This window comes from Anabrus simplex, chromosome 6 (assembly GCF_040414725.1).
Source record: "Anabrus simplex isolate iqAnaSimp1 chromosome 6, ASM4041472v1, whole genome shotgun sequence".
In the NCBI taxonomy this organism is placed as follows: domain Eukaryota; kingdom Metazoa; phylum Arthropoda; class Insecta; order Orthoptera; family Tettigoniidae; genus Anabrus; species Anabrus simplex.
The window spans coordinates 4,140,839-4,167,217 of record NC_090270.1 but is presented as its reverse complement, the minus strand read 5'-3'; the positions used below and the strand labels follow the sequence as shown (position 1 = coordinate 4,167,217).

At 37.6% G+C, this 26,379-nt stretch overlaps 1 protein-coding gene across 6 annotated transcripts in view; it reads left to right on the top strand.

Moving 5' to 3' along the window:
* LOC136875408 (coiled-coil-helix-coiled-coil-helix domain-containing protein 7) overlaps positions 1 to 26,379 on the top strand; it is a 66,437-nt gene that overhangs the window by 19,472 nt on the left and 20,586 nt on the right. For all 6 annotated transcript variants that reach the window (XM_067148959.2, XM_067148957.2, XM_067148960.2 and 3 more), the window contains exons 2-3: positions 22,797 to 22,922; positions 23,019 to 23,117. In XM_067148959.2, coding sequence (XP_067005060.2) covers positions 22,797 to 22,922; positions 23,019 to 23,117 — 225 coding nt within the window. The remainder of the gene's footprint in view (positions 1 to 22,796; positions 22,923 to 23,018; positions 23,118 to 26,379) is intronic.

Below are 26,379 nucleotides of genomic sequence, written 5' to 3'. Positions count from 1 at the left end.
TTACTCTAATCACCTCATCTAATAAATTAGCCAGGAACTGGCTAGATCTGCTTTGTTTCTGATGTAAACAACTTTAGTTAATTGAAAAATTCAGGTGTGTTTCTTTTGTATACAGAAGTGATAAGTTGTATCATTATCTATAACTTTTATTATGTTACTAGCTGATGTACCCGTGCTTCGCTACGGGATTCTCAGAAAGACTGACTTTGTGGTTTTCCTAACTGAAATAAACATAGGTCATTACAAAAACGTATGAATGTAGCGATTAAAAGCAATGCTATCATATAAAATACTCGATCAAATGGAAAGCCGCACGTTTTATCACTTTTAACGAACAGTGCTGCGGTTAGATTGCGGTGCCAATCTAATAGTCCAAAGTTCCAGAGCTGGGATGACCAGGCCGTAGATTGCCATGAACACTCATCTGCCATTATTTCGCTAAATATGTACACTGTTCATTCCAATTCGTGCCTCAGAGTAGGGATTGAATAGCCCGAATGCTATGATGATCCAGTGTGTTACGTACCAATAGTATCAGATAACTTTCTTCTTTAGCATGCCATTCCCCTGGTTTATAAATTTTCTAACTCCCCAGCTACTTCCCATCAATATTCAGGCAGGCTGTTACACTCTGTACGACTGGGCGAGTTGACCGTGTGGTTAGCGGTGCGCAGCTGTGAGCTTGCATCCGAGAGATAGTGGATTCGAACCCCATTGTCGGCAGCGCTGAAGATGGTATTCCGTGGTAAGGCCTAAGGCACTCCTAGTCCTTTCCTATCCCATCGTCGCCATAAAACACTATGTCGGTGCGACGTAAATCAAATAAAAAATACTCTGTACGCAGCAGTAATCCTATCTACCGGAGATGAGGGGCAACAGAAGACACAAAGCACATCACGACAAACAATGGTCAATGTAATGTTATTGTTGATCAGTGTTATGAGCTTTCTATATTGTAGGCCTACACATTTAGTTTTCTTTCGACTCTGTGATTTGTGAAATATTTTATACCGTAAACTGTAGTTTCTTATTCTCCGACTTTACATACCGATTTTCATTAAATACTGTTTACCCATTTTCTCGTTACTCTGCGGTGATATGGACTTAGTAACAAAAATCCAAATTCATGAATATCTTTGTGATCATAGACAGTACGGTAACAATGTATAATACATGAACAATAGGACATTTAATACTATATAACCTTAGTTATGTAGCATTCATCGATTACACCTCTAATAAGAAATATTTGAGAATTACATTTTAGGCCTTCCCCTAAACTACCATTTCACTCCGCGTGAATAAAATAATTTACAGCCTAGACTATAGCGACTTATTTCCTGACTTTGCATACCGAGTTTCATCAAGATAGGACTACTAATAACAACAGTATTTGAGAATTAAATTTTAGGCCTTCCCCTAAACTGCCATTTCACTCAGCGTGAGTAAAATGATTTATAGCCTAGATTGTAGAGGCTCATTCCCCGACTTCACATACCGATTTTCATTAGACCACTAATAACATAAATAGTTGAGAATTCAATTTTAGGCCTTCCCCTAAACTACCATTTCACTCAGCGTGAGTAAAATGATTTATAGCCTAGATTGTAGAGGCTCATCCCCCGACTTCACATACCGATTTTCATTAAATTCTCTTCAACCGTTTTCTCGTGATGCGTGTACATACATACAGACAGACAGATAGACAGACAGAAATTACGGAAATGAAAAAAAGTGCATTTTCTTGTTACTATGGACATGACTGATACAGAAATACCATTATTTTCAAATTCTGAGCAATGTACAGACAAAATTCTTATTTTATATATATAGATATTTATCGATAGGACCACTAATGTTATAGATCAGGGCTGGCCACAACGAGGCTCGCAAGCCGCATGCGGCTCTTGACACCAACCTTAGAGTTAAATTAAATGATATAATTAATGGAGTCTAACGACATCTCGCGGCTGGTGGCAGTCACTAGCAGCGATGTGCGGCTTAACGTTTTAGCGCTTGTAGGTCAGTGGTAAGACATGAGAGGTGAAGATAGTTCTGGCGCCTTCCATTTGGTAGTGCTTTTAGCGGAGAGTGTGTCAGTGAGCCAGTGTCGTGAGGTGAAGCCAGTCGCGTTCACATATAGGCAGTAGCGAGTGTCAATACTTTTCTGTGTGCTGTTGTGTGCTGTTTCAGTACACTGTGGGACTACTTATCTGTGTGAATTACTGTACTCAAAGATTAAATTCATTAAACCTACATATCGATCTGAACGAACTGATGAACATTTAACTGAAATTGTGCGAACTGCGCTTACCAATTATCAGCCAGATTTCAAAAAACTAACAGCAAAAATGAACACTCAGAAAAATCACTTCTCAAAAGTAAAATCTCGTTCCTTGATGTGAACCTGAAAAATAATGTTCTGTGTAGTGTAGAAAATAAATCTTCCTTCACTTGTTATAAAATGGAAAACGTGTCTTCATTTTATACACCATTTTCTAAACATGCTCCCAATTTTTTGTCTCCTAAATTTGCGGCTCCCATAAGTAAGGTTAGTGGCCACCCTGTTATAGATGTTGATTCCCATAGGGAACCTGAAATATTTTTTCCGAATGAGTAAATTTATAATACCTATGTAGTTGGTCCATTATTGGACATTACAAATTTTCCAGCTAACTCATTCTTGGTTGCCAGCATTTCGCCCCAGTGTGCTAAATTGGGCTCATCTGATGGCCAGGCAGGCATCAATTTTCGGAAATGGGACGAAGTCTCTCATAGCGCCTTGGCACTGCCAGTGGCTCCAAGTAGCCTACTCTGTGCCCTCCATGGTATGCACTGGCCATGCGTCTTGGTGGGTGTGCTATTTACCAACTGATGAGCCCAATTTAGCACACTGGGGCGAAATGCTGGCAACCAGGAATGAGTTGGCTGTAAAATTTATAATGCCCAAATTACGGACCAACTACATTGGTATTAGGACCACTAATAACTTAGATATTTGAAAAATAAGTTTTAGGCCTTCACCTAATCTACCATTTCACCGATACAAAAATCTTATTGAATTCTGGGCGATACTCTTGTTTCATATACAGTGTGATTCAGCAGTCCCTTCCAGTATCGTTTGCTGCAGCCCAACTAACATGCACATAATTATAGAGGTGCTATTCCCCTGCAGGCGTACTGTATGGTACTAATGTTCAGTGAGCATATTTTGCACATGATTCTGAACCCTAGCGGAATGTTATATCATCTGTTCACAAAACATGACTCCTTGAATTCATGTAGCAATGTCCTTTTACCATGTAACTATGTTGATGTGTCTTGCCTCGTGACCGGGTGTAACGAAGAGGAGAATCGTTGCATAAAACTAGGTAACAGTGCAGTAATAATTGTCTTAAACACCAAACTGGATGGCATATGTACTGTGCTCTCATCGTACTACCATGTTTCCAGCGGTGTAGCGTAGCAGATGTGGTTAGGCGTTTGCCTAGCAATTGATGGAATGTGCCAGCGGCGGTTCGAATATTTTTGCATCGGTATGTTGTTTGAATACGTAAGCACGGGCCCACAGTACGCTGTTTGCCACATTCAAACAGTAGAACGATGCTCTTATTCGTCTTGTAGCCTGTGCACACTCCGCTGTTTAGGGCCGGAATGTAATCTCTGCTGTCATTTGGCATGTTTTCCACAGAGGAATACGTTGACATGCTCCTCATTTATGGGAAAGCAAGACAAAACACGTGTGAAGCGCTGCGTCTGTACCAGGAATGGCATCCCGACAGGCGACACCGGCTGCTACGACATTCCGCCATGTTGAAAGATGCGTAAGGACAAACGGCGTAATTTCCAACCAGACACCAGTCTGCGACAGGCCAGTTACAGTGTTCTCCCTAGGACCTTTTTAATGTGCGCACCGCCCTGCCGTTTTGACAGACCTCCCAGCTTAACATAACCTAGATATATGCTAGTTACATAACATTAATACATATTTGAGTAGTTGGGTGCTCCAAATTAAACAAATACTGTACAACTGTTTATTTAATAATCCTTATTATTGTCAGCAAAATTGAATCAATTACATTGGAGTTTAAAGACCGCTTCACACTAGGCGACAGGAATCTGTGACCAGCTGCCGGTGCTTGTGAAACATTGTTTTAAACGGAGCCCTTTACACTGGGCTACTCAGCAACCAAGCTACAGATATAAGCCCGGCGACCGACCTAGCAGTAGCTCATTCCCGCTACCGGTCGCCGAGGCAGATTCCGCAACCCTGACTGGTGACAGCTAGTGAACCATTGTTATGGGAGTCTTCACACTAGGCGACTGTGTAACCCAGCTACTCGCCTACAGCTGCGTTCCATTCAGAACACCCTTCAGTGTCGTGCATTTCAAGTTTCCTTTCCATTATGTATTCTGTTTCAGAAGATTATAAACTATACTAAATATGTTACATTCAATATGACTGATTTAAGTCTGCCTCTGTGGTGTAGCAGTTAGCATGATTAACTGCCACCCCCGGAGGCCCGGATTCAATTCCAGGCTCTGCCACAAAATTTGAAAAAGTGATACAAGGGATGAAACAGGGTCCACTCAGCCTTGAGAGGTCAACTGAATAGAGGTAGGTTCGATTACCACCTCACCCATCCTCGACGTGGTTTTCCGTGGTTTCCCCACTTTTCCTCCAGGCAAATTCCGGGATGGTACCTAACTTAAGGCCAGGGCCGCTTCCTTCCCTCTTCCTTGCCTATCCCTTCCAGTCTCCTCACCCCCCCCCCCCCCCTTCCCTGCAAGGCCCTACAAGGTACTGGTCCTCCTGCCCCGTTTTAACCCCCAACCCAAAGTCTCACGCACCAGGACACTGCCCTTGAGACGGTAGAAGTAGGATCCCTCGCTGAGTCCGAGGGGAAAACCAACCCTGGAGGGTAAACAGATTAAGTCAGATTAAGTCAGAAAGAAAGAAAAAGAGAAAGAAAGATGAATGATTTAATTATACAAATGTAGCACGTCCATCTGGAACTTAAACTGTGATGAGTAGGCTATAATAATAAAGTAGTTGAGAAGAGAAATGCATAGGATGAAGTAATGACACAGTTTTTCAGCGATTTTAAAGAAAGAACATCCCGGGAATAACGAGCTTTGTAATTAAAGTATTAGAAATATAAGCAACATCACCTTTATTAAATGTTCAATATAATTGAGATTTTGCTGTGCGACTCATTTGGCTGTACGCTCAGCACAGCATCCTTCAGTCCAGAGGGTCCTGGGTTCAATTCCTGAATGAGTCGGGATTTTTTTATTTCTACAATTTGCTTTAGGTAGCACTGACACAGGTACTTATGGCGATGAGGATGTAGGAAAGGGATAAGAGTGGGAAGGAAGCGACCGTGCCCTTAATTAAAGTATAGCCCCAGCATTTGCCTGGTGTGAAAAAGGGAAATCACGGAAAACCATCCTCAGGGCTGCGACAGCTGAGTTCGAACTCGCTATCTCCCGAACGCAAGTGGTCCAAACCGGGCGGCCGTTTGCTCGGTCAGGGATTTTAATCTCATATGGTTAATGCTAGTGCCTCGGGGACTGGATGCTTTTGCTCATCTATACACACAACACGCCACACTACCAACCATAACAGACACATGCAATAGTGAATACATCGCTCCGTAAAATTGGATCAGATCCACTTAATGTGCCGAATTCAATGAATTGGGAAAATGCCAGGTAGAATAAGAAGATAATGGAGATTTTGCCAATACAAGGGCAAGCAGGTATTTTTCATTATTAATCACGTTGTGGATAGAACAATATTTAAGGCACCTTGTTGTGAGCGTTCTTGATTTTACTGTTAAAAATGAGGGTTGAAGGGAATCAACCAACAATTTTCAAAATACGGCTGTGCGTACGAACGACTGTCCAAGACAGTGCAATACCATCTCCTCTGTAGTCTACAGAGAAAAATGAAGTAACTTAAAAAACATGGTACCTTCATCACATAAATCATTGAATAGCTTATAGAAAAGTCATTCTCCCAAACGATCTTTCAACACAGGATGTGAATGAAACCTATGAAGCTTTCCTTCTTTCTTTTCGACAATAATAAGAACAGCAAGAGACACTCATTTGCCTGAGAATTCGTGATGAAAACTGGGAGTAATCCGCGGTGGCCGGCTACCGCACAGAGACACAGAATTCACCTGAACTACTCTAGCCGGTTCTGGTCGCCAATATTCCTGTCGCCTAGTGTGAAGCGGCCGTAAATGTTTAGTTTCACCATCACATAATGTGCACGAGCGGTGTATGGATTAGTATGGAATCGCATAAGAGCACTCGATTCTGCATTATGTTACAAACTCATATGAGATGATTATGAACGAGCAGTAAAACACTAGTTCAAAATACTCTTATGACTTGTTAGTGATAATAACACTAAAATAGTTCTATTTTGTAGTTAATGTTTACCTGTCTGATATTATTCTTAATGCCCTGAGGAGGATAAGTTGACATTTTATCATATTCATTTTTAAGTAGAATTTATCACCTGGCTCATTCGTGCCACCCGGCTGATAAAAATTTCTGGGGAGATCACTGAGTTACATTGGGTGAAACAAAAGAGGCCATTCTGGAGGCAGATCGTAATAATCCATACGTCAGTACAAGGGTGATTGCAAGACAGGTGAACACCAGGCAGCCACCCGTGAACATAGTTTTCACTCATACCATCTTGAGCTACACCAAGAGCTCCATGGGCGGAATTTTGAAGCTTGAATGGAGTTCTGTCGGTGGCTATTAGGCAGGCTGGACAATGATGCAGCATTCATATCGCATATCTTGTTCTGGGACGAATCGCATTTCCACAATAATGGAAACGTCAGTCGCCACAACATGCACTGTTGGAGTCTGGACAATCCTCACTGGATGCGACAGGCAGCTCATCAAGTACGATGGGGAGTGAAAATTTGGTGTAGAATCTTGGGGAATATCCTGATTGGAACTTATTTCTTTGAGGGCCATTGGACAGGCCCACACTACCAGCACTTTCTGCATCAGGAACTCCCACTGCTGCTGGAGGATGTGCCCTTGCACGATCGTTTGATGATGTGGTTGCAACAGGATGGAGTTCCACCACATTTGACTTTACCCGTTCGTAACCATCTGAACGAGGAACTGCCAGGGAAATGGATAGGACAAGGAGGCCCTGTCTCTTGGCCCGCCAGATCACCAGATTTTATGCCGTTAGACTTCCTCTTGTGGGAACATTTGAAGAACGTTGTTTACACTCAAACTCTGGCAACTCATCACGGACGTCTGCCAAGCAATTACACCTGGAATGCTTCAGCATCTACCGGGCCCAAATGTGCATAAACGAAAATGGTCATCACATCGAGGATTTGCTGCATAATCATTGCAGGCCAGTTGTGTTCCTATTACGAGGGTGAGTCAATAAGCAAGTCGCAAACGTGTGTGCCTTATACCATTTGAAATTACGTGCACAAGTTTTGCCAGCAAATGGCAGCATATGTATGCTTGTCGTATGACATCTCGCAGGCACTCAGTCAGTCAGAGGCTGTTAGGGCACGATGGCACATGTGTTGCATGACTGTACACGAGAACAGCAGCGTGCAGTTGTGCGTTTTTTATGGGCCAAAGGACTTTCCACAGAAGTAGTGCATCCTGAAATCCATCCCGTCTATAGTGCAAACTGTTTTTTCACAGAAAGCTGTGTTCAATTGGATCCAGAAGGAAAAGCGTCCTGGTCGTCCTGCTGAGGTGTCAACTTCAACCACATTGCAGCGTGTGGATCAACTCATCCGTAATGACTGGCGTGTGATGATTTTCATCTGTTTGGGCCCCTAAAAACAAAAAATTATTTGGGTGGCCCTCATTTTGATACAGATGATGATACTGGGCGAGTTGGCCGTGCGCGTAGAGGCGCGCGGCTGTGAGCTTGCATCCAGGAGATAGTAGGTTCGAATCCCACTATCGGCAGCCCTGAAAATGGTTTTCCGTTGTTTCCCATTTTCACACCAGGCAAATGCTGGGGCTGTACCTTAATTAAGGCCACAGCCGCTTCCTTCCAACTCCTAGGCCTTTCCTATCCCATCGTCGCCATAAGACCTATCTGTGTCGGCGCGACGTAAAGCCCCTAGCAAAAAAAAAAAAAAAAGATACAGATGATGCCATAATCTGAGGTTACACGTTGGCTGTGACAGCAACCAAAGGACTTCTTTGCTGCTGGCTTTCAAGGACTTGTAAAGAGATGGGATAAGTGCCTGAATGTACAGGGTGAATATGTGGAAAAGTGAAATAAATGTCAGAAAGTTACTTTGAATATTTTTGCCTCAATTCAGTTTTGCGACATTTATTGACTCACACTTGTATTTACGGTCTGTATGTGCCCGGCCTGCTAACTAATCGGCCCTTCTTAGGGCCACAAACACATTCGTTCACACACAATTTGCATGAAAGTGGGTATTGAACTTATATTGCGTGTGGTACGTATTAAACAAATATTTCAAAAAATTGTAATCTTCGCCCTGTACTCGAACCTCCCGCCTCACATGCAACCCGCTCCGCCACGCCTTTACCAACTACACTACGGTTCCGTACGGCACACTGAGCAGCTTATAGCAAGTATTAGATTTAGTGCGGTCACAATATCAGTTTAGTGTATCGCTGGTGTGTCAGGTTCATATAATCTAGAAGGCACACTCATGTCTTCCAGTGTTTGATAAGAGTATAATATTATGGCGTCCTATCATGGTGAGGTGGTAAACACCAAGATATCCGGTTATGTTGTCTGAGCATACCGGCAGGGCAGATTTTTCAGAACGAACTGAATATTCTTGGTTGCATAAAACTATATTGGAAGGGGCGGCTGAATCACGCTGTACATAGATACATTATACGATTAAACACCCAATAGCAGAAGGATATTATACTGTTGAAGTTACAATTTAATGTATGTAAGATACTTAGTACTCCTATCAACTTATTTGGCTACAGCTTCCCATGACTTTTCCTTGGCGTTCTGGTTTGAATATTCTGGCAAACTATAGTTGAAATAAACAACGGTGCTTTTCCACTGCTTCTACGAGTTGTATACGTGACGATCTGACATAATACAGTTGAATTAAGATACCAGTGGTGAATTATGGAAAATAGCAGGAGCGTCTGACTCGAGTCTGGCCATGCAACTGACAAGCCAGTCATTTGTGAGTTGGTTGTTTGTGATTGATTGACGAATACATTGCAATGTATTACAGAAGTATTTAAAATAGTTATATTTCAATCCGCCATGTGATTACACTTATTGATGAAAGAAAACTATTTATCCATACATGTTTCGAGAAGTCAACCATTCCATTCATCAATAGTCAGTACAAAGAACACAATATAACACTATCTTTTGTTTTTCAATCAATCAATCAATCAATCAATCAATCAATCAATCACTACTGATCTGCATTTAGGGCAGTCGCCCAGGTGGCAGATTCCCTATCTGTTGTTTTCCTAGCCTTTTCTTAAATGATTGCAAAGAAATTGGAAATTTATTGAACATCTCCCTTGGTAAGTTATTCCAGTCACTAACTCCCCTTCTTATAAACGAATATTTGCCCCAATTTGTCCTCTTGAATTCCAACTTTATCTTCATATTGTGATCTTTCCTACTTTTAAAGACATCATCCAAACTTATTCGTCTACTGATGTCCTCCCACACCATCTCTCCACTGACAGCTCGGAACATACCACTTACATGTAATTATTACATGTAATAAATATCATTTTTGGTCCGTATTGATGATATTAGATTGAAATAATAACATTAAGTTATTTATTAGACCACCTAATCAATACAAAATCGTCTTGGATGATTTACATAAATTTGTTAGCTAATAATGGGAAGGCGAAACATGTCCCATTATTAGCTAACAAATTTATGTAAATCATCCAAGACGATTTTGTATTGATTAGGTGGTCTAATAAATAACTTAATGTTATTATTTCAACATACCACTTAGTCGAGCAGCTCGTCTCCTTTCTCCCAAGTCTTCCCAGCCCAAACTTTGCAACATTTTTGTAACGCTACTCTTTTGTCGGAAATCGCCCAGAACAAATCGAGCTGCTTTTCTTTGGATTTTTTCCAGTTCCTGAATCAAGTAATTCTGGTAAGGGTCCCATTCACTGGAACCATACTCAAGCTGAGGTCTCACCAGAGACAAATATGCTCTCTCCTTTACATCCTTACTACAACCCCTAAATACTCTCATAACCATATGCAGAGATCTGTACCCTTTATTTACAATCATATTTATGTGATTACCCCAATGAAGATCTTTCCTTATATTTATACCTAGGTATTTACAATGATCCCCAAAGGGAACTTTCACCCCATCAATGCAGTAATTAAAACTGAGAGGACTTTTCCTATTTGTGAAACTCACTTTACAATTCAAAGGAGTATTGTGCCCTAATTCACCATATCAATGAATAAAGAAAACTTATGAAATATTATGAAAGTGATTAATACATAAAATTTTGTTGAACTGAATGAGAATACCTATATAAATTTAATATCAAGTTTTTCTTCTTTTTGTTCCTTAAATAATCATATGCTAGTCTATACAGTGGGTTATCTTCTGCAATTCTTTCATTTAAACTTGATTCAAAATTATTTTTCTGTGTAAGATAAATTTTTCAAAACAGTCATTAATTTTCCCTTTTTGGCCGAATGTATTAATTCCATGTCATTGGAAATGTCTGTAAATTTATGATTCTTTTCAACCATATGTTCTCCCATTGCTGAATATCTTTTATGTTTGACTGCATTAACATGTTCCTTGTACCTTATAGCCAAACTTCTTCCAGACTGTCCTATGTATCGTTGTTCACATGTTTGGCATGTTCCTGGTTTATTAAATATTCATTTATTCTCTGTCTTATCTGAATTGAAAATTATCTTGCTAGTATTATTATCTGTTTTGTATGTGACATTGATGTTCTTTTTCCTGAAAATTTTAGCCAATTGATGAGAGTGTTTATTTCGAAAAGTTAGAACTCAGCTTTCTTTTTCTCCTTTCGCTCTTTAACTAAAGTTGTTTTTGGTTCATTTTTCACTTTATTTATCATTTTATTAATAAATTTTTTGGAATATTCGTTGCTACGAGCAATTTGATGGATTATAATGATCTCTATTATAATTCTTCTTAGACATAGGTATGTCCATAGCTCTATTAATTAAACTGTAAAATGTTGCCTTTTTATGTTGATCTGGATGATTGGAGTCATTTCTGATAATAGTATCTGTTTGAGAAGCTTTTCTGAAAATTTGAAAATGACCAGAATTTCTAGTAATTGTTAAATCTAAATAATTTAAAGTTGTATCATTTTCAGATTCCAGCGTAAAATGCACTTGTTTATCCAAAGTATTTAAATAGTTTAATATACCATCAGGTTTGACCTTCTGTTCATCGATAATAACAAATATATCATCAACGTATCTCAACCATGTAATCAATCCATCTATTTTATCCACTTATTATTTTCCATGTAATCCATGAATATGTTTGCTAAAATACCTGAAGTCGCAGAGGTAGTCGAGAACTGCGCAGTTAACAGGAAAAACATTAAAAATTAAATAATTGAAGTTCAACCAATTCAATACATAAAATAAAGAAATGTAGTAATTACATTCTTATTTAAATGGGACCGGTTTCGATCTTAGTCCAGGTCATCATCAGCCGTAAAAACAAGTTAGGCGAAATCACACAATGTTTATGAATATTGGAGAAATGGGTCAGATTCACACTCTGTTAGGCACAAAGTCACAACACTATCAAATAATATATGAAGATTATAAATAAACTTGAAGTCGCAGACGAATAGATTTGTAGAAGCAAACCGCCAGTTCTCGGTGATCAGCGCGGCACATTCAAGGTCATGCGCTGCGGTCTCGAACGCCAAAGTAGACCGCAGCGCATGACCTTGAATGTGATATAGATGTTGATTCCCATAGGGCCAAGCAGGCATCAATTTTTAGTGATGAGACAAAGTCTCCTAGTGCATTGGCACTGCCGGTGGCTCCAGTTAGCCTACGCAGTGGCCTCCACGGTATGCACTAGCCAGCGTATTGGTAGGTGTGCTAGGTACCAACTGATGAGCCCACCCTAGCACACGAGGGCGAAACGCTGGCAACCAAGAATGAGCTAGCTGGAAAATTTATAATGTCCAATAACGGACCATTTATATTGGTATTATGACCTTGAATGTGCCGCGCTGATCACCGAGAACTGGCGGTTTGCTTCTACAAATCTATTCGTCTGCGACTTCAAGTTTATTTATAATCTTCATATATTATTTGATAGTGTTGTGACTTTGTGCCTGACAGAGTGTGAATCTGACCCATTTCTCCAATATTCATAAACATTGTGTGATTTCGCCTACTTGTTTTTACATTTAAAGATAAAAATTTCATTGTTCCGTATTGAAATTATTGATGTTAAAAATTAAATAACTGGAAAGGAGGTTCAACCTATTCAATACTCAAAAGAAAGAAACGTAGCAATCACATTTCTATTTAAATGGGACCGGTTTCGACCTTAGTCTAGGTCATCATCAGCCATAAAAAACATGTAAAATGTTTATGAATGTTGGAGGTCAGTTTTTCACTCTGTTAGGCACAAAGACACGACATCACATTCTGTTCTGCACAAAGTCACAACATTAATAATCAACTTGCGAAGATCAAAAAGGCTTGAATTCGCAGACGAACAGATCTGTAGAAGAAAGCCGCCAGCTCCCGGTGACTACGCGGCACACTCAAGGTCACGCGCTGCGGCCAAACACCAAAGTAGAGTGGAGAACGTTTCGAAGGTCCAGAACCTGTCACGGCTGCGGGAAGCCAAGTACGTATATAAAAATATACGATGCCAATTAGTATAACCGAATGAGCACCCGTACTCCAGCTAAGATCTTGGTAAACAGTTGACTTGAAAAAACAATTGTAGAGAGAAGAAAAAAATGTAGTAAAAAGCGCAATATCTGAAAACAAATGAAAACTTATATGCACAGTGCGCTATTTTAAAAAAAAAAAAAAAAAAATTTTTAGGTTATGATTGAAGTAGTCAAAGTTGGCGCAAGACACATTTTTTTTTTTTTTTGAAAGAGGAGAATAAATTAAACGAGGAAGAGTGATAGTGAAATAAGAGAAAGAATAAAAGAAATTGAAGTTAGATGGTAATGAGGAAAGATAAGATAGGGAAATGAAGGAGGGGTAGTTTAAGGTGGGTTAGGAGGGTGGGTTATTGGAGGTAGAAAATGTGGGTGGGAACTATGTAAGACATGGAAAATAGAATTGGGGTTTTGGAATTTGGAATTTTTGAGAAGAAGAATTAGGAAATCAAAAAGGATATTGGGTTTTTCAGAAATGTCGTTTAAATTGAAATTAGGGTTGAAGTACTGGTCAAGGTGGATAAAGCAATTTTCAGTAATGTTTAAGAGGGGGCCTTTGTTAATGATTTTAAGTATGTTTATGTCATTGTCAATACTGGTGAAACTATGTTTGGAGTCTTGTATGTGCTGTCCTATGGCAGAGAATCTGTTGTATTTAATGGCGTTGACATGTTCAGAGTACCTGATATTGAAGTTGCGGCCAGTTTGTCCGACGTAGGAGGAACTGCAGTTGTTGCATTTAAATCTGTATACACCAGATTTAGAAAAGGCATTAGACTTATTTAGAGATTTAGAGTTGTGTAAGATATCAAGACTTCTATTGTTAGTTCTAAAAGAAATTTTCATATTATGTTTTTTAAAGATATTAGTTATTTTATAAGCATCCTGAGTAAAAGTGAAGGTGGAAAAAGCAGTTGGTTTTGTTGTGTCTTTAGATAAAGTGGTTTTTGGACGGTGTTTGAATTTGTTGATGATGCGGTTAATGAAGGAGTTGTTAAAGCCATTAAATTTAGCAATGTTGCGGATGGTGTTTAATTCATTATTTAAATCTTTTTTGGACATAGGGGTGTTGAAGGCACGAAAAATTAAGCTGTTATAAGTAGCACGTTTATGAGCTTGGGGGTGTGAAGAATCTTGTCTTATTGTAGTTGCTGTTTGGGTTGGTTTTCTGAAAATTTTGTAAGATAAAGAAGAAGGATGTCTAGTAATAGTTAGGTCTAGAAAATTAAGAGTTTGGTTGTGTTCTGATTCGAGGGTGAATTTAATGTTAGAGTCTAAGTTGTTGAGATGAAGAAGTGTAGAGGCTGCGTTGGTTGATTCCTCATTTAATATTACCAATGTGTCGTCGACATATCTCGCCCAAAAGAGGATGTTGGAGAAATTATTATTATTATTAATTCTTGTGTTTTCTAAGAAGTCGAGGTAAATTTCAGCAAGAATGCCAGAAGCAGGTGAGCCCATAGCCAAGCCATCTTGTTGATAAATGGTGTTGTCAAAGGTAAAATAATTATTGTTGAGAACTAATTTTAAAATAGACATGAAGTCTTGAATTTCAAGTTTACTTAGGTTACTGAATTTGTTTAGGTTGTTGTTTATAATGGGGAATAATTTTGGAATTGGAATACTAGGGTACATGTTGACAATGTCAAAAGAATGGAGAGAAAAATTTGGTTGGATTTCAAAATTTTTTAATTTGTTGATTAGATCAGAAGTGTTTTTGATAGATTTGTTGGATAAAAATCGATAATTTTTTAGTAAAAATGTTTGGATGAATTTAGAAGTGTTGTATAGGGGACTGGGTCTGTAATTGATAATTGGACGGATAGGAATGTTAGTTTTGTGAATTTTAGGGAGGGCTTTGGCAGTGGGTAGTCCAGGGTTCATGTTTATTAGTTTAGTTTTTTCTTGATCTGTGAGGAGAAAGGAAACGTTTTTTAAAGTATGTTTGAGTAGGCGTTGGATTTTTGTGGTTGGGTCTTTTTTTATTATAGAAAAAGAAGGGTCACTGAAAAAGTTTTTGGTTTTATCTAAGTAGTCAGTTTTATCCATTATGACAGTAGTGTTGCCTTTATCAGATTTGGTGATAATGAGATTATTGTCATTGATTTTCTTTTTAAGATCTGAAATGGTTTTATTATCTTTAATTAAATTATTATTATTATTATTATTAATAAGAGAAGTGTTTTTGTTATTGTTAATGAAGATTTTTTCAAGTTTCCTTTTTACTTCATATCTGATTTCATCTTGTTCATCTGTTGGCATTTTGTTAATGGCTATTTCAGATTCAATAATTAAATTGGTGGCTACATTGAAAGTGTTAAGATTGGGCCAATTGTGTTTGAAGCCCTTCGAAAGGATTGAGTTTTCATCATCACTCAGAGTTGTTTTAGATAGATTTACGATGGGAGGATGGAATTGTTCAATAGTTTTGGAGGGTGTGTTACGGTTCTTAAACTGGAATTTATGTGAAGAAGAGTTGTTCTTGAGAATTTTGAGTTTTTTCTCAAGGGTTTGTTGTTTGATTGACAGTACATGAAATAATTTATCGTCTACTTGAGTTAGGAAGAGGTTCCATTGTGCACTCGGGAGAAGATTAGCAATTTCTAGATGTGTTTCATATAATCTGTTGTTTAAAAATGATTTTTTCTTGTATAAGAAACGAATTTCGTTTTTTAGCCAAATTTTGTTGGTTATTTTTTGGGTTTTTAACATGTGAGGAGAAGAAATGTTTTTTCTGGTACAACTTTGAAGAAATTTGGGGGTAAGATTGTAGGATATGCATTGTTTCAGGAAGTCGATGTCTTTTCCTAATTTAGCGATCTTGATCTTAAGGCCCATGTAAGAGAAGGCTTTTTGTTTAGCTTGGTTAGCTTGTGCATTTAAAGATAAAAATTTCATTGTTCCGTATTGAAATTATTGATGTTAAAAATTAAATAACTGGAAAGGAGGTTCAACCTATTCAAAACTCAAAAGAAAGAAACGTAGCAATCACATTTCTATTTAAATGGGACCGGTTTCGACCTTAGTCTAGGTCATCATCAGCCATAAAAAACATGTAAAATGTTTATGAATGTTGGAGGTCAGTTTTTCACTCTGTTAGGCACAAAGACACGACATCACATTCTGTTCTGCACAAAGTCACAACATTAATAATCAACTTGCGAAGATCAAAAAGGCTTGAATTCGCAGACGAACAGATCTGTAGAAGAAAGCCGCCAGCTCCCGGTGACTACGCGGCACACTCAAGGTCACGCGCTGCGGCCAAACACCAAAGTAGAGTGGAGAACGTTTCGAAGGTCCAGAACCTGTCACGGCTGCGGGAAGCCAAGTACGTATATAAAAATATACGATGCCAATTAGTATAACCGAATGAGCACCCGTACTCCAGCTAAGATCTTGGTAAACAGTTGACTTGAAAAAACAATTGTAGAGAGAAGAAAAAAATGTAGTAAAAAGCGCAATATCGGAAAACAAATGAAAACTTATATGCACAGTGCGCTATTTAAAAAAAAAAAAAAAAAAAAAATTTTTAGGTTATGATTGAAGTAGTCAAAGTTGGCGCAAGACACATTTTTTTTTTTGAAAGAGGAGAATAAATTAAACGAGGAAGAGTGATAGTGAAATAAGAGAAAGAATAAAAGAAATTGAAGTTAGATGGTAATGAGGAAAGATAAGATAGGGAAATGAAGGAGGGGTAGTTTAAGGTGGGTTAGGAGGGTGGGTTATTGGAGGTAGAAAATGTGGGTGGGAACTATGTAAGACATGGAAAATAGAATTGGGGTTTTGGAATTTGGAATTTTTGAGAAGAAGAATTAGGAAATCAAAAAGGATATTGGGTTTTTCAGAAATGTCGTTTAAATTGAAATTAGGGTTGAAGTACTGGTCAAGGTGGATAAAGCAATTTTCAGTAATGTTTAAGAGGGGGCCTTTGTTAATGATTTTAAGTATGTTTATGTCATTGTCAATACTGGTGAAACTATGTTTGGAGTCTTGTATGTGCTGTCCTATGGCAGAGAATCTGTTGTATTTAATGGCGTTGACATGTTCAGAGTACCTGATATTGAAGTTGCGGCCAGTTTGTCCGACGTAGGAGGAACTGCAGTTGTTGCATTTAAATCTGTATACACCAGATTTAGAAAAGGCATTAGACTTATTTAGAGATTTAGAGTTGTGTAAGATATCAAGACTTCTATTGTTAGTTCTAAAAGAAATTTTCATATTATGTTTTTTAAAGATATTAGTTATTTTATAAGCATCCTGAGTAAAAGTGAAGGTGGAAAAAGCAGTTGGTTTTGTTGTGTCTTTAGATAAAGTGGTTTTTGGACGGTGTTTGAATTTGTTGATGATGCGGTTAATGAAGGAGTTGTTAAAGCCATTAAATTTAGCAATGTTGCGGATGGTGTTTAATTCATTATTTAAATCTTTTTTGGACATAGGGGTGTTGAAGGCACGAAAAATTAAGCTGTTATAAGTAGCACGTTTATGAGCTTGGGGGTGTGAAGAATCTACAATAAGACAAGATTCTTCACACCCCCAAGCTCATAAACGTGCTACTTATAACAGCTTAATTTTTCGTGCCTTCAACACCCCTATGTCCAAAAAAGATTTAAATAATGAATTAAACACCATCCGCAACATTGCTAAATTTAATGGCTTTAACAACTCCTTCATTAACCGCATCATCAACAAATTCAAACACCGTCCAAAAACCACTTTATCTAAAGACACAACAAAACCAACTGCTTTTTCCACCTTCACTTTTACTCAGGATGCTTATAAAATAACTAATATCTTTAAAAAACATAATATGAAAATTTCTTTTAGAACTAACAATAGAAGTCTTGATATCTTACACAACTCTAAATCTCTAAATAAGTCTAATGCCTTTTCTAAATCTGGTGTATACAGATTTAAATGCAACAACTGCAGTTCCTCCTACGTCGGACAAACTGGCCGCAACTTCAATATCAGGTACTCTGAACATGTCAACGCCATTAAATACAACAGATTCTCTGCCATAGGACAGCACATACAAGACTCCAAACATAGTTTCACCAGTATTGACAATGACATAAACATACTTAAAATCATTAACAAAGGCCCCCTCTTAAACATTACTGAAAATTGCTTTATCCACCTTGACCAGTACTTCAACCCTAATTTCAATTTAAACGACATTTCTGAAAAACCCAATATCCTTTTTGATTTCCTAATTCTTCTTCTCAAAAATTCCAAATTCCAAAACCCCAATTCTATTTTCCATGTCTTACATAGTTCCCACCCACATTTTCTACCTCCAATAACCCACCCTCCTAACCCACCTTAAACTACCCCTCCTTCATTTCCCTATCTTATCTTTCCTCATTACCATCTAACTTCAATTTCTTTTATTCTTTCTCTTATTTCACTATCACTCTTCCTCGTTTAATTTATTCTCCTCTTTCAAAAAAAAAAAAAAAAAAAAAAAAAATGTGTCTTGCGCCAACTTTGACTACTTCAATCATAACCTAAAAATTTTTTTTTTTTTTTTTAAATAGCGCACTGTGCATATAAGTTTTCATTTGTTTTCCGATATTGCGCTTTTTACTACATTTTTTTCTTCTCTCTACAATTGTTTTTTCAAGTCAACTGTTTACCAAGATCTTAGCTGGAGTACGGGTGCTCATTCGGTTATACTAATTGGCATCGTATATTTTTATATACGTACTTGGCTTCCCGCAGCCGTGACAGGTTCTGGACCTTCGAAACGTTCTCCACTCTACTTTGGTGTTTGGCCGCAGCGCGTGACCTTGAGTGTGCCGCGTAGTCACCGGGAGCTGGCGGCTTTCTTCTACAGATCTGTTCGTCTGCGAATTCAAGCCTTTTTGATCTTCGCAAGTTGATTATTAATGTTGTGACTTTGTGCAGAACAGAATGTGATGTCGTGTCTTTGTGCCTAACAGAGTGAAAAACTGACCTCCAACATTCATAAACATTTTACATGTTTTTTATGGCTGATGATGACCTAGACTAAGGTCGAAACCGGTCCCATTTAAATAGAAATGTGATTGCTACGTTTCTTTCTTTTGAGTTTTGAATAGGTTGAACCTCCTTTCCAGTTATTTAATTTTTAACATCAATAATTTCAATACGGAACAATGAAATTTTTATCTTTAAATGCACAAGCTAACCAAGCTAAACAAAAAGCCTTCTCTTACATGGGCCTTAAGATCAAGATCGCTAAATTAGGAAAAGACATCGACTTCCTGAAACAATGCATATCCTACAATCTTACCCCCAAATTTCTTCAAAGTTGTACCAGAAAAAACATTTCTTCTCCTCACATGTTAAAAACCCAAAAAATAACCAACAAAATTTGGCTAAAAAACGAAATTCGTTTCTTATACAAGAAAAAATCATTTTTAAACAACAGATTATATGAAACACATCTAGAAATTGCTAATCTTCTCCCGAGTGCACAATGGAACCTCTTCCTAACTCAAGTAGACGATAAATTATTTCATGTACTGTCAATCAAACAACAAACCCTTGAGAAAAAACTCAAAATTCTCAAGAACAACTCTTCTTCACATAAATTCCAGTTTAAGAACCGTAACACACCCTCCAAAACTATTGAACAATTCCATCCTCCCATCGTAAATCTATCTAAAACAACTCTGAGTGATGATGAAAACTCAATCCTTTCGAAGGGCTTCAAACACAATTGGCCCAATCTTAACACTTTCAATGTAGCCACCAATTTAATTATTGAATCTGAAATAGCCATTAACAAAATGCCAACAGATGAACAAGATGAAATCAGATATGAAGTAAAAAGGAAACTTGAAAAAATCTTCATTAACAATAACAAAAACACTTCTCTTATTAATAATAATAATAATAATAATAATAATTAATTAAAGATAATAAAACCATTTCAGATCTTAAAAAGAAAATCAATGACAATAATCTCATTATCACCAAATCTGATAAAGGCAACACTACTGTCATAATGGATAAAACTGACTACTTAGATAAAACCAAAAACTTTTTCAGTGACCCTTCTTTTTCTATAATAAAAAAAGACCCAACCACAAAAATCCAACGCCTACTCAAACATACTTTAAAAAACGTTTCCTTTCTCCTCACAGATCAAGAAAAAACTAAACTAATAAACATGAACCCTGGACTACCCACTGCCAAAGCCCTCCCTAAAATTCACAAAACTAACATTCCTATCCGTCCAATTATCAATTACAGACCCAGTCCCCTATACAACACTTCTAAATTCATCCAAACATTTTTACTAAAAAATTATCGATTTTTATCCAACAAATCTATCAAAAACACTTCTGATCTAATCAACAAATTAAAAAATTTTGAAATCCAACCAAATTTTTCTCTCCATTCTTTTGACATTGTCAACATGTACCCTAGTATTCCAATTCCAAAATTATTCCCCATTATAAACAACAACCTAAACAAATTCAGTAACCTAAGTAAACTTGAAATTCAAGACTTCATGTCTATTTTAAAATTAGTTCTCAACAATAATTATTTTACCTTTGACAACACCATTTATCAACAAGATGGCTTGGCTATGGGCTCACCTGCTTCTGGCATTCTTGCTGAAATTTACCTCGACTTCTTAGAAAACACAAGAATTAATAATAATAATAATTTCTCCAACATCCTCTTTTGGGCGAGATATGTCGACGACACATTGGTAATATTAAATGAGGAATCAACCAACGCAGCCTCTACACTTCTTCATCTCAACAACTTAGACTCTAACATTAAATTCACCCTCGAATCAGAACACAACCAAACTCTTAATTTTCTAGACCTAACTATTACTAGACATCCTTCTTCTTTATCTTACAAAATTTTCAGAAAACCAACCCAAACAGCAACTACAATAAGACAAGATTCTTCACACCCCCAAGCTCATAAACGTGCTACTTATAACAGCTTAATTTTTCGTGCCTTCAACACCCCTATGTCCAAAAAAGATTTAAATAATGAATTAAACACCATCCGCAACATTGCTAAATTTAATGGCTTTAACAACTCCTTCATTAACCGCATCATCAACAAATTCAAACACCGTCCAAAAACCACTTTATCTAAAGACACAACAAAACCAACTGCTTTTTCCACTTTCACTTTTACTCAGGATGCTTATAAAATAACTAATATCTTTAAAAAACATAATATGAAAATTTCTTTTAGAACTAACAATAGAAGTCTTGATATCTTACACAACTCTAAATCTCTAAATAAGTCTAATGCCTTTTCTAAATCTGGTGTATACAGATTTAAATGCAACAACTGCAGTTCCTCCTACGTTGGACAAACTGGCCGCAACTTCAATATCAGGTACTCTGAACATGTCAACGCCATTAAATACAACAGATTCTCTGCCATAGGACAGCACATACAAGACTCCAAACATAGTTTCACCAGTATTGACAATGACATAAACATACTTAAAATCATTAACAAAGGCCCCCTCTTAAACATTACTGAAAATTGCTTTATCCACCTTGACCAGTACTTCAACCCTAATTTCAATTTAAACGACATTTCTGAAAAACCCAATATCCTTTTTGATTTCCTAATTCTTCTTCTCAAAAATTCCAAATTCCAAAACCCCAATTCTATTTTCCATGTCTTACATAGTTCCCACCCACATTTTCTACCTCCAATAACCCACCCTCCTAACCCACCTTAAACTACCCCTCCTTCATTTCCCTATCTTATCTTTCCTCATTACCATCTAACTTCAATTTCTTTTATTCTTTCTCTTATTTCACTATCACTCTTCCTCGTTTAATTTATTCTCCTCTTTCAAAAAAAAAAATGTGTCTTGCGCCAACTTTGACTACTTCAATCATAACCTAAAAATTTTTTTTTTTTTTTTTTTTTTTTAAATAGCGCACTGTGCATATAAGTTTTCATTTGTTTTCCGATATTGCGCTTTTTACTACATTTTTTTCTTCTCTCTACAATTGTTTTTTCAAGTCAACTGTTTACCAAGATCTTAGCTGGAGTACGGGTGCTCATTCGGTTATACTAATTGGCATCGTATATTTTTATATACGTACTTGGCTTCCCGCAGCCGTGACAGGTTCTGGACCTTCGAAACGTTCTCCACTCTACTTTGGTGTTTGGCCGCAGCGCGTGACCTTGAGTGTGCCGCGTAGTCACCGGGAGCTGGCGGCTTTCTTCTACAGATCTGTTCGTCTGCGAATTCAAGCCTTTTTGATCTTCGCAAGTTGATTATTAATGTTGTGACTTTGTGCAGAACAGAATGTGATGTCGTGTCTTTGTGCCTAACAGAGTGAAAAACTGACCTCCAACATTCATAAACATTTTACATGTTTTTTATGGCTGATGATGACCTAGACTAAGGTCGAAACCGGTCCCATTTAAATAGAAATGTGATTGCTACGTTTCTTTCTTTTGAGTATTGAATAGGTTGAACCTCCTTTCCAGTTATTTAATTTTTACTTGTTTTTACGGCTGATGATGACCTGGACTAAGGTCGAAACCGGTCCCATTTAAATAAGAATGTAATTACTACATTTCTTTATTTTATGTATTGAATTGGTTGAACTTCAATTATTTAATTTTTAATGTTAATAATTTCAATACGGAACAATGAAATTTTTATCTTTAAAGTTAACAGGGAAAGTCGGATCATTGCGTTGCACCAGTGGGCAACGGGCCTTTACTATTTTTTGCTAACAGTTAGCATGAATTCCTGAGTTATATCCATGTGATTAGAAATCCCAGTGCCATGAAGGACTGTTTTATCCAAAGATGAGAAGTAGGCTACTTATTTCATTTTCACTTATACTCTTTTTTCCTAGCATCAAAAATTGAATATGCACGAAACTACTACTGGTTTTGGAAAGTCGAAAACTGATCAAGAAAGACAGGAACATATGTTACGGACGTCTCAACTTAAGAGTGAATATAATAATCCCTGTATAAAGGTTAATGTCTTCAGTTTTTTGCTTTTTTTTTTTTTTTTTTTTTTATTATACCATTAATGCATTAATCAAGTGTGTAATTAATGTTTTCATTTCTAGGAGCAAGAAATGTCTTACAAGTGCCTGAGTGACAATGGATACGACAGAGAGAAATGCTCTTTACAATTTGCTAACTACAAGGGATGCAAAGAATTTTGGGTGAGATTATTTTGTGCATTGCAAGGGCTGCTGTTTTTTTATTATTTTGCTATAGTGTTTTGAACAAAAATATTCTGATAACCTGCTAATGTCTTTTGATAATCTGTATATTAAAAGAGTTTCCTAAAAACAGCTTTGGAAAATCCGTCTGTCCGTTCTACTCAACAGATTTGCTTCATTTTTGTTTTCTCTCCGGAATTGCCCGCCGGTGAATCACGAGACATTGATAGGTCTCCTTTGAGTAATCATTAAATGATCACTCCAGTAATTGCAGGCGACCGGGCGAGTTGGCCGTGCGCGTAGAGGCGCGCGGCTGTGAGCTTGCATCCGGGAGATAGTAGGTTCGAATCCCACTATCGGCAGCCCTGAAGATGGTTTTCCGTGGTTTCCCATTTTCACACCAGGCAAATGCTGGGGCTGTACCTTAATTAAGGCCACGGCCGCTTCCTTCCAACTCCTAGGTCTTTCCTATCCCATCGTCGCCATAAGACCTATCTGTGTCGGTGCGACATAAAGCCGCTAGCAAAAAAAATTGCAGGCGAAGGCTTACCCTAACCCACAACACATTCTGTACTTAGCAGGTTGCTAAGCGACTAACACTTTCCTTAATATTCTGATATATGTGATATGGTTGAATGACCAGCAACAAAAAACCTGAAAGTTCTAGGGAAGAATTAATCAATGCTAGACGATTCAAAGCTGGATGATTAATGGCCAAAGAATCAGAGGGTTAAAAGGAACCATCAGAAGGAAACATTAAAATCTATTGATGAAGCTTTTAATCGCCATAAAACAAGAGTATTATAGGAAATTTAAACAATACCAAACAAATTATACTCCCTCTACTCTTCTGATGAAGCATACGAACAGAAAGGTAGCCCATAACAATTATGACAATGCAATAATTTTGGCTGAATGCTTCAAAACACTATGTAATACTGATGAACCTGAAGATTATTTTGAAATTGATCTGTACCCAGAAATAAAACACATCTGGAAAAGATCATACCACTGGTTTACGATGAAGTACGTGCAGCTATTGATTCGTTTAACATTTTAAAGCGGCAGGAGAGAATCAACTAGTAGCAGAACTTTAGAAGAATGCAAATGAACAGACTATTCGAAATTTGCATAAACATCTCATTGACATGTGGAATACCGAAAAATTGCCTGAAGAATGAAATGTTGCAGTTATACACCCAGTACACAAAACGGGCGATGGATCAGATTCTAGTAATTATCAAGGAATTTTTTTTTTTCTGGATTTCACTTACAGTATAAGATTTTTTTCTAAGATTATATATTCCAGAATTTATTAACTTGATAGTGAATTGGGTGAATATCAGGGTGGTCCAGGATGAGGCTGTCCAGATCAAATTATCAGTCTCAAATGGATTATAAAACATCAAAGAATTAGGAGCAAAAATTTAGTGATCACTTTCGTTGATTTTCAAAAAGCTTATGATAACATCCATCGTGAATCGTTATTGCATATTCTTACTGAATTTGGTTTACATCGGAAACTTGTTAACCTTATTGCGGTCACTCTTGGAAATACAAAATCTAGAATTAGGTTCAGAAATGAAATCTGTGAGCCATTTGAAATTCATAATGGTCTTCGACTGGGAGATGCATTATCCCCGTTGTTGTTTAATTGTGTGCTGGTAAAAATTATGTCCACTGACTGTTAACCGATTGGGCCCTGCATATTTATTGAATTGAAACTGCATTGGGGCTGGGATTATTTTGGAGGACCGAGCTCGATAGGTGCAGTCGCTTAAGTGCAGCCAGTATCCAGTAATCGGGAGATAGTGGGTTCGAGCCCCACTCTCGGCAGCCCTGAAGATGGTTTTCCGTGGTTTCCCATTTTCACCAGGCAAATGCCGGGGCTGTACCTTAATTAAGGCCACGGACTCTTCCTTCCACTTCCTAGGCCTTTCCTATCCCACCGTCGCAATAAGACCTATCTGTGTCGGTGCAACGTAACGGAGGATGTGTAGTGTCCCTTCGTATCGTGAGAAATTTCTTATAAGACTATTAAGGATTTTAATATACATGAAAATAAATTGCTTTCATACCACGAAATGCGAAACAAGGAATACATTAAAAACAATTTATTTTATTATCATCACGGGTCTGTACTGCTGAGCTGTTACACAGTCTTCTTGCACTTCTTCAGTTTCCACATCTATTTTTGTTCTTCAGGAGCACTGCTCACACTATTACTAATATTACTACTAATTTCACTGAAAAAATGACATTCCTACTAAACATTACTTTCTAAAAGGGGTTATAAATCAGTAAATTTCAGTTGTTTACTGGCAGCCATCTTGTTTACAAACAAATCTCAAAGTTTAGATAGCCAAATGGATTTAAGTGAATTGAAAATTACCAAAGATCAAATTGAAAATAGAGAAGAAAACAGATTCTAAATAACAAATACACAAGTACACAAAAAATATTGCAGCATAAGCTGTATGTTATATTTGCAGAAGAACGGGCCGCAAGATCATCCAGAATGAAGAAGTTTTGGAACGGGAAAAGTTGTTAAAAGCTGAACTTATTCTTTGAAGACTTTGTTGTATGTAAGTTTTGGTTTTGGTGCTCCAATGGAGGGATGGTTTCTCCATATGGTTGCAGGTTTGCGCTACCCCCCATTATTTTTTAAAATTTTATTTTAGGTAAAGTTTTATAATTTAGATTACTCAACTACTGCATTTTCATTCAACAAGACAAACCTTTCAAGAGGTTGAAAGAGCAAATATTGGCTACAGGAGACTTTTCAAGTCAATACTCTTAGATGTTCACTGCAAGAGCCGAAAATTTTGCAGCGAAAGTCAACCTGGGGTAGGATGAAACCAAGGCTGCTAGAGGGGTGCGCAAGGAGAGGAAAAGATAGCCGTGGCTTCTTATATATTGGTTAAATGGAGGTTGCTCGATTTGTTCTGGGTGATTTCTGACAAAAGAATACGTACATATCCCATGTCGTTCCATCTATACGATGGGTCGGCGAATGAAGCCCCTCCACCAACTTCTGTCTTTGTACTTTTCTCCTTCTTCAATGTTGTCCCAGTCCCCACCTCGTTGCTGAATGTCGTTCTTCACCATGTCTTTATATCGCATTCTTGGCCGCCCTCTTGGTCTTGAATATTTTAACTGCAGATCATACATTTTTCTGGGTATGCATACAGGATCCATCCTTCGCATGTGACCATACCATTTCAGTCTATACAGAGTTATGTTATCCTGCATTCTGCCAACC